The 10,009-nt window shown below is 44.3% G+C and overlaps 1 protein-coding gene across 1 annotated transcript in view; it reads left to right on the forward strand.

Moving 5' to 3' along the window:
* The window catches only part of LOC102383059 (ras-related protein Rab-10-like), a 53,110-nt gene that overhangs the window by 34,303 nt on the left and 8,798 nt on the right, over nt 1–10,009 (forward strand). Inside the window, exon 5 of the mRNA XM_014522401.2 lies at nt 6,550–6,651. Coding sequence (XP_014377887.1) covers nt 6,550–6,651 — 102 coding nt within the window. The remainder of the gene's footprint in view (nt 1–6,549; nt 6,652–10,009) is intronic.

Here is a 10,009-nt window from a genome sequence, read left to right on the forward strand (position 1 = left end):
TCTTTCCCTTCTTAAAGATAGGAACCACGTTTGCCTTTTTCCAGTCATTAGGGACAAGTCCTGAGTTCCATGACTCCCTGAACAGCCTTCCTAGAGGCACTGCTATGAGCTCAGCCAGCTCTTTCAGCACTCTCAGGTGAAGGTCATCTGGACCAGCCAACTTGAAAACGTCCAAATGATCTAAGAGTGTCTTCACCTGTTCTGGGCTGGTTCTGGGCTGATTTTATGAGAACCACTATCATTGCTGTATTCCCTGCGTCCCTGGTCTAGTGACCAGTTCTCACCTGATTTCAGGAAAACTGATGCGAAGTAATTATTAAGGAGCTCTGCTTTTTCATGGGGGTCAACTGTGGGCTTCCCCTCTGTGTTCAGTAGGGGTGCCACCGCGGAGCTTGATTTTTTTCTTGCTCCCGATGTACCTATAGAAGGATTTTTTGTTATCTTTAATATCAGCCACCAGCTTGATTTCCATGGATGCCTTAGCTTTCCTTGTCTCATGTCTGCAGACCCTGGCCACATGAGCGTACTCTTCTCTAGATCCTGATCCATTTTTCCATTGCAGGTACATTTCTTTTTTCTTCTTGAGAAGTTCCCTAATGTCTCTGTTGAGCCAAGTGGGTCTCTTGGCCCCTCTCTCTTTTTTTGATCACATGGGAATAGCCTCTTTTTGAGCAGTAAGAATAGCCTCCTTGAGGAAGTGCCATCCTTCATGAGCTCCCAAGTTGTCCAGTTGCTGGTTGTGAAGGGCCTTTCCAACTAGACTCCTGAGTTTACCAAAGTCTGCCTATCTGAAATCTAGGACTTCTGTTCTGCTGATAGAGTTTCCAGCCTTCCAGTAGATTGTGAATCTGATCAGATCATGATTGCTATCACCCAGAGCATGTCCAATCTTCAGGTCACTTACCATGTCTTCCTCTTTGGCCAGCACCAAGTCTAGAGTGGCTTTATTCCTAGTTGGCCCCCCACAGCCTGTATCAAGAACAGGTCATCTATAGTCGCCAAGAAGTTGGTTGATCTGCTGGAGCTGCCTGAGCGATCTTCACAACAGATGTCAGGGTAGTTGAAGTCACCCATGATAATCAAATTTTTAGTACTGGCTGCTTCAGCCAGTTCACTGTAGAATGCCTGGTCGCTCTCCTCTTCTTGGTGGGGAGGCCTATAATAGACTCCCACCATCAGGCCCCCTTCATGTGTATAGGCACCCTTAGAGACTAACTGGTTCAGAGAGGAATGAGCTTTTGCAGGCAGCAACCTACTTTTTCAGGTGTCGTTAATGGACTAAGAAGGCTCACTCAGCTGAATATTTCTCTCTTTGGTCACTATTTGGCATTCTGCAAAGATGGACTAGATTCTTGTTTTGCTTTTGCTATATTTTAAAGTAGCAATGTTCCTTGCTTTGTGGCATTAGACTGAGGAGGGTTTTTTCCTGATGTGGTGTTATTTGATATTTATAAGGGCATGCTGGTTTGTTAGCTTTATGCTGTGATTTGAGAAGAGGGTTCAAAATCTTTCAGGCATATAACAATGAGAAACAAATTATTTCTCAGGCCTGCTGAAATGGAGAGAAATAGAAACAGTCTTTTTATGTGGAAATAAAACAATAGGAGCAACAAGATCTCATCCCTTTTAAAAACAAGACCCTACCAGTTTCAAAACCAAAGCACCAGAAATCAGTGTCCATTTTTCAAAATGTTGGCTTAAATGCATCAGTGTCCTGGTTATCTTACAAAGCAGAAAAAGAAAAGGTACAGGCAGTACAGATGTTTCAGCCTGCAGCTGGTCCCTCTCCTCTGCTCCCTGTACCTTCTCCATACGAGGATATGGGGAGCAGTAGCTGCTCCAGTCCTGGTGCCTGGGGGGCATAGAGTGGCAGGGAAAGGCTCCCTATGCCTTTCCCAGAATGGGGTCACCCTGATCTGGGGAAGGATAGGGAAAGTCTTCAAGAGGGGAGGGAACAACAGAGCAGTGTTCCCCTCCGCTTCTCCAAACCAGCATCCCTTGGAGCCTGAGACGCTCAGGGAGGGCAGCGGTAACTCAGTTCCTCAATTCTCCTGGTACAAACATAACACCTGTACATGGCCATAGTTGTTTTCCTGAAAGTGCAAACAGACCAAAGCAATAGCCCCAAGAGATGTATTCATGTCTCCTTGCATGTCAATTCATTTTTAAATATGAATGTGAACGAAGATGGGCCATAAACTTTTTGCTTTTTTAACCATTAACTGTTTGCTTTTTCAATATAGAAAAAACTTCCGTTGTTTACATTTTACTTCTCTCTTCTTCTGTCTTCCTTTTTTCTGGTCCTACCTCACGGGTAAAAACTTAAAAAAGAGGGAAGGGGAAACAAAATCGTAGTTTTTTTTTCATTCGTTCTTATAATTTATACAAGAATTATATTTTATAATTGAAAAAATATTTTTTTTCAAACTTCAAGTGTCAAACATTTTGGGGCAATTTTTCATGGGGAAAAAAAAAAAATATATATATATATATATATTAATGGCTGCTCCAGCTTCCCCTTAGCAATTTTTTTCACGTAGCTACAAGTTATCAACACTGAAATCTGAAAGTGCATTGCAAACTGAAAAATGTAAAACCAGTGTGAAATGCATATAATATCAAAGTAAATCAATACAGCAAGGGCTACTGAACTGACTGTGTTATTTGTTTTCATATTTAGATCAATCATAGCACATTTCTTTAATTTGAATGGAGCAGTCAGCATATTCAGATTGCTGTACCAGAAAGCCTCAAAAACCAGGTTGCAATATGTAGTTCTCAACTATAGTGAAGGGTGTGGACACTTACACAAGTTACATTTTTTGTGCAATTGGGCCCCTGAAAGTGTTCTGCAGCCATGACACAACACATGTGCATGGCTGCAGAGTACTTTTAAACTGTCCGATAGCATGAAAAATTAACCCTTGTCAAATCAGGTATTAGATGAAGAGCACCTCTCTAAAGGACAGTGCCTTAGGGAACTTGTGTTCCCTCCAGGGTTCATTTTTCATACCAGTGAGCACCAGCCAAGCTCTGCCCCCAGGACTGTCAGCAGGGGGATGAGGGGGATGGAGGAACAGGCAGGCAGCTACTGGCTGGACTTGGCCTAGCTGGAGCTGGAGGGCAGGGGGTAAGGCAAAATGGAGCCCCTTTGTCTTGTGGTCCCCTGACCCAGCTCATGGTGTAAAGTGCCATGAGTTAGAGCAGGGCCCCTTAATGTCTGTATGATCATTTCTATTATAACCTCTGGGTGCATCTTGCTATAAAGGAAGTGAGAATAGCTTGACCATCTGTAGGAGACGAATGGTTGTGGGAGAATATAATATACCTTTCAAAGAACTGTAGAATTTGTGTCTCGGAACAACTGAAAAGGTCAGGAAGTTATGCCAAAGCAAAAGATACGTTAATGCTATAATTAAATGCCATAATATAGCCCTTATTTGATAATTGTATTTATCCATTGTATGTCATTTGAAAGGAGCACTTCCCTCATTCATAAGGTACACACTCAATCTTGGTAGTATCTAGCCAAATTTTTCAAAATGATTCAGTTTTAAAAAGATCACCTTTTGAGCAGCACTGCAAGTTTGTATCTCTTAAAGTGCATAATTATCTCATTCACTGTTGCCTTGAATATAAGATTTTCATGGAGTCCACCTAATCGGCGCAGAGAAGTACAAGATGTGATGTGTATGTACTTGAGGCTGTTGGAAAAAATGGTATCTACTCTTTTTCACACAGTCTGTAATGTTGTTACTGAAGACTATCATGATGCATATGCACAAGGGGGCAGTGTTAGGGTTTCAAAAACAGTGTTAACTATGGCATTTTCTGACTTCTGAGTGCTTAACCATGCAACCATAAATTTCTCTTAACATACTATTTTTTATGGAACAAATCATTACCTCCTCACTAACCAGTTTGCTCTCTAGATTTCCCCTGTGTTCTGAAGCACTCTTCAGTTATACTAAGTATTCCTTTTTAATGTGATTTCAAAACACTAGAGAATCCCGATTGAGCCAGCTAGTGAAAGATTCCATTAGGAGGAAAATAGCGAACAGTGTCCACTCATTTTAGTAAAATAAAGTGTGTTAACAAAAAGTAAATCACATTGTATAATAGTAACTCTGTCAATGAATAATTCATATTTAGTTATTTCATACTACACTTGTAAGTGCAGGTTGTAAGCATGTATTCTCTCCAGAATCCTTCAGGAAAGTTTTAAAGATCCTTCAGGGTTCTCATCCTATACATTGACTCTTCCCAAAGGGTCCATCAAAACTTATAGTTTCCCATTTTATAGTACAAGAGTACAATCTCATTCAGAGAATATATTTTAAAACCATTTGTCTTTTTAGTTCTCTCACTTGCATTGTACAGGAGATGGTATTATACCATAAAATTTGATCTTGACAGTATGAAACAATTTATACACCAACATGGCAAGGCACTCCCTGCCCAGCCAGCAGTAGCGGGTGTGGTGGCGATATGGAGTTGTGCCCCCTGATGCTGCTTGGTGGGCAGGGGTGCACAGCTGGCATGGGGCTCCTGAGGGAAAGGCAGCAGGGTGGGGAGCCCTGAGCCCACAGTGGGCAACACTCATCCCCCCACACTCCTTTTTGCCCAGTTCTTGCCCAGCCATGGTGATGGAAGCGGTGGCGGGCAGGGGATGGGGGCATACGAACAAAATTGTACCTCAAAGGGGTGCTCAGCTTAACAAGTTTGAAAACCACTGTCTTAGATGCCCAATAGGTGGAACATGATATGGCTCTTTCTTTTTACTCAAATTATCCTGCCAAAATGCAGCACCAACTAAAGAAGAAGTATGAAGCAAAAAACCTCTTATGATTTTGTCTCCCCTTCCCTCTTTTTTTCTGTTTTTGCCTATGGGAAAATTGGTAGGACCAGATAAAAGGAAGAGAGAAGTAAAATGTAAACAACTGAAGTCTTTTTCTACATTGAAAAAAAGCTAAAGATTAAAGGTTAAAAAAGCTAAAGGTATCTGGCCCATCTTCTTTTGCATTCATATTTAAAAATGGACTGACATGAGGAGAGACATGAATACATCTCTTGGGGCTATTCCTTCGGTCTGTTTGCACTTTCAGGAAAACAATTATGACCATGTACAGGTGTTATGTTACTTGCTTTTCCTGTCTTTAGGCATTTGATTTTAAAGAGGAATTTCCTAAGAGCAATATGAAAAAGCCAAACATGGCATGCGGCATTATGAATATTTCAAACAGTAGTATATTTGATTATACATTGAGGTGATCTTTGTTTTTAATTCCTTTGCTAGGAACCTACTATATTTAGTATACAGAAGACGTATACGATGGGGTTAAAGTTTAGCTTGGGGAAAGATATTGGCAATATATCTTTGTTGTATGTGGAATGAAAGTGCCTAATTTGCTTGAAGTTGCTGGATTGCCCACAAGAATAACAACAAGCCTTTCCCAATGGTAAACTTCCATCATAAATATCATTCAGCTGAAAATGGGTGGGCGTACTTTCTTTGTTAATCTGTTTCAGCTGTAGTCAGTGGGTGAGAAAATACTTATGGAACACACATTTTCAATTCTTACATCTTATTCATAACTATAGATTGGGTTCTGTGTTTCATGTGGTTTTAAAACAAGTCAAATGTTTGTCTATCCCTATGATCTCTAAGTACCAAACTACAAATCCTGGGAAGTTATCCACCTGGGTACCTGTATTCAAACTAAATAGGACCAGTATTCATATAAAACTCTTCCTGCCACTTCATGCATACACATTCCAAACTGATTCCCATTCACAGTCCCTCAAAATCTTGCTGGTTTCCAGAGACTCTGATATTTCCTCTTTCCTTTAAGAACTGGTTTGTATTTGGCTTGTATTACCATTGTTCATAGGCAGCTGATCTCCTTAAGTTTCTTCCAAGACAGTTTGTTTTTCAAGTAGTACTGCAGCATCTAAAACAGTTAATTGGACTCAGTCTCAGTCTGGAGTCTTTCCTTGCATAAAAAAATATCTGAAGAAACCTTTCTAGGTGCCCTCTTTATTCTAAAATTAGCTTTGCATTGTAACCAACCTTTTCCAGAATGTTTTGTTTTTTGCCATCTATACCCTTTTGCAGGTATTGAATTCTGCAGGTCTTAATATGTATATTATTTTTTTCCTGCATATTTCAAACAGTTTCCTCCAAAATATGAAGGATATACTCCATTGTCTGTTTAAATGAAAAATTAGACCAAACCCAATAAACTTTCACACTATAGAATGCGTATGAAAACCCATGTCAGGAAAGCCATCCTTGCAAGTATACAAATGTAAACAGAATATTGTAAGGACTTCTTAAAATTAGTAAATTAAGGATGAATGTCATTTTTTCCCTACTGAACTGGTATGCACTAAATTAAAGAATATGTACTATATTAAAAATTGTAGGACTCTTCTTTCTATATTTAAGCTGACAGCATTGGGAAGTTACCTTAATAAATGTTTCATGTTTTATAAATAGTATTTTACATGTGAAAGTGCGTTCTTCCCTTGCCTTCTTTTGTTTTTCAGCTTGCTTGGGAACATGGAATACCGTTTTTTGAGACCAGTGCTAAAGACAACATAAACATTGAGGATGCATTTTCATTGTTGGCTACAGAGATACTGAACAAGGTAGGTTCATTTTTCAAATGATGAGGCAAAAGGAGGATTATCATGGCCATATTCTATGGACAGTAAGCTGCAGAGATAGAGTGGTATGTACCACCACTGCACCATGGAACTGTCAGGTGTTTTGTACCCTAGCACAGAGGAAGTTTGAGACAGGTTTTTTGGTACACCGGCCACACACGTTTCTGCAGAGGAAGGGGCAGCAGTCACAAAGTAGTTCCATTGCTACTCTGTGACATAGAGCGGGTCTCCTTGTCTGCATATCTCCATACCACACTGCAGAGCCTGAGAAAAGAGACCATACACCGATGGAAGGAGTGGTCTCTATGTTTAGTTAGCAAATTTGTGATTCAGAATTCCTAAAATTAGTAGATTGAGGATGAATGATTTACATTGGTATTGACAGAGAAGAAAAGGAAATCTGTTTTTGAAATTGCAAGGACATGAGCTGATTAGCAATGGGATCAATATAGATGCAGTCTGACTCCATGTCTGTCTCACCCTCAAGGATGTGTCAATGCAAAGGTACCTACTACTGTATAACAGAGACTAAACACTAGAGAAACTACTGTTAATTAGCTAATAAAACATTTTCTATCAAGATTTATTTTTAGATAGTAAAATATTACTGTAGACATTAAGGCTAGGGACAGACATTCAAAAAGCCTGAGCCTGAATTGATTCAGTCTTTGCAGGTTACTCTAACCTGCAGAGAGTGAACCAGTTTGCAAATAGATAGACGTTTGGCACATGCCTGCAGTGGCTCAAGCTAGAAGCCCAGGGACGGTAGAGCAGCCCTCCCTTCTACAGGGAAGCTGAGCTGAGGAGGGTAGGGTGTGGCCAGGCCCTGGCATGTCTGCCCCCGTGGCTTCCTGAAAGCCAGGAGCAATCCGGGCGCATAGGACTGCTTGGCCCCAGAGGGGAACTTATCCTCCTTCTCCTCCCTGTCCCCCACTGCTGCGGAGCTGGGAGGGGGGTCCTGTTTGGTGCTGGGGGGACTCTTCTCCCTCCTCCTTCCCCCCTTGCAGTGGGGTGGGGAGGGGTGTCTGCAAGGCTGTCTGGCCCCAGAGGAGGACTCTTTCCGCTGCTTCTCCCCCATCACTGCGTGGTGGGGAGGGGGGCTCTATGGGATGCTGCCCAGCTCCAGAGGGGGACTCTTCCCCCCACTCCTCCCTCCCAGGGCAGGGGAAGTTCTGTTCTATGATGAGGGGAACTCTTCCCCCTCCTCCTTCTACCCCACAGAGGGGCAGTTGGAGCATGGAGCTCAGCTGGGCAGGGTGTGCAGTGTGAGGGATGGGGTAGTGTAGGGAGCCCCACACACTCCCCCCATGGTGTGCAGCCCCCACTGCCTGACAGCAGCAGCAGGCAGGGAGGTCAGGGTGCTCGTGCGTGGCGCAGGTACAGCTCCAGCCAGCGCTGCATGGGGGGAAGGAGCAGAGCCTGCCTTATCTCTATGACTCTGCTCCCTGAGACTCAATTTGCACCAAAGGAAGCCCTGCACTGAAGCTAGCTGCTTCCCCCACTCCCCGCTGTGCAGGTCCCACACTCTGCCAGGAATGGAGGGAGCCCACCCCTGCTTCCCCACAGAGTCCAGCATGGAGCTTCCACTCTGTGAGTGTGGAGCTGCAGGCTCAATGTAGAGCCACAGGGATAGAAGCACCTGGACAGGCTGCGCGGGACTGCACTCCTCACCTCCAGTGCAGCACTGGCTGCCTCTGTTGTGGCTCCACGCCATGCCTGCAGCTCCTCTCTCACAGAGGGGGAGCCCTGCACTGGACTCTGTGGAGAAGCAGGGGGCAGTGCTCCCTCCACTCCCAGCAGAGTGCTGGACCTGCACAGCGGGGAGTGGGGGAAGCAGCTGGCTCCAGTGTGGGGCTTCTCATGCTTCAGGCTCAGGCAGGCTCCATTCCCTCCCACCGCGCATTGCTGGCCAGAGCCGCGCCTGCGCCGGGCACGAGCACCCTGACCTCCCTGCCTGCTGCTGCTGCCAGGCAGTGGGGACTGCACACCATGGGGGGGAGTGTGTGGAGGTCCCTACACTCTCTACCCTCCCTCACACTCCAGAAACCTACACGCTGCTCAGCTGAGCTCTGCACTGCCGCTGCCCCTCTGGGGGGAGGAGGAGGAGGAAGATTTATCTCCAGCATGGAACAGAGCCTCCCTCTGCCCCCGCCCACTCTGAGGCCAGGCAGCATTACATGGACACCCCCCGCCCAGCGGCGGGGGGGGGAGAAGGGGAGGAGGAGGAAGAGTTCCCATCCAGAGCCTCACAGAGTACCCCTCCCCACCCTGGGAGGAGGAGGAGGGGGAAGAGTCCTCCCCCAGCATAGAACAGGGCCCCCCTTCCAACCCTACAGGACAACCTACCCAGCATGGCCCCATTAAGATGAAGGGTCAGGGAAAAAGGGTTAATTCCTCCCTCCATCCCTTCCTTGAAGTCGGGGTTTGCCAGCTCCAGGGGCTACCGCTGCAGTCCCCTCTTCTCTGCTCCCCAAGAGACAGGCTGGCCCTGGCTGTGTTGGGGAAGAGGGGAAGGAGTGAAGAATTAACCCCCTCCCTGCCCACTTTGCCTTAACGGGGCCATGCCAGCCAGTGTCTCTGCTAGGGCCAGTCCCTGCTCCAGCTAGAGAGCAGAGGGGCGGGGGCAGCCCTGCGGCTGGGGCAGAGAGGCCTGCCCAGACCAGAGAGCATGCCAGAATGCTGGGGGAGTCTGGTTTATCTTAAACCAGCAAGTGGTGTGGGACAGACATTGCATAAACCAGTTTGAGCCAAATCACTTAAGTCTGATACTACATTCAATCAAGTTTATCTTAAACCAGTTTTGGACATTTTGAAACTGGTTTATGTGCACTGAACATCTGTTCTGTTACAAGTTTAAACCAGTTTCTGATCACATAAACTGATTTATGTGCAATGTCTGTCCCTAGCCTAATAGATGTTCTTCCTCAATGTATTTTTATTGCCATTCATCATCAATATTAGTTAGATAAAACTAGTCTTCTATTCAGAATAAGCTTGAAGCCATGATAAAGACAAATGAATAGAATTACTGACAAAGTCTGAAGTTGCAGCATTTTGATTTAAATGGCCATAGCGGGGAGTTATACTAATCAGTTCAGGGTCAAACTGCTTGTAAACCAGAGACAAATGCAATCTTACAACAATGAAAGGTGAATATGGTTGCTTTTTATGGAAAAAATGTACTTATTTAGATGAACCGGTGTCTCTTATGAAAATTCATCCTAGTAGTCTAAGTGTTAACAAATGCCATCCTTATCAGAAACATTAATAGTAAACCCCTTAAGTAGGTTTACTCTAATTACCTTGTAACTAAGGAATAGAATTAGCATTTACAGCAGGA

Source organism: Alligator sinensis, unplaced genomic scaffold, assembly GCF_000455745.1.
Source record: "Alligator sinensis unplaced genomic scaffold, ASM45574v1 scaffold88_1, whole genome shotgun sequence".
NCBI classification, from domain to species: domain Eukaryota; kingdom Metazoa; phylum Chordata; order Crocodylia; family Alligatoridae; genus Alligator; species Alligator sinensis.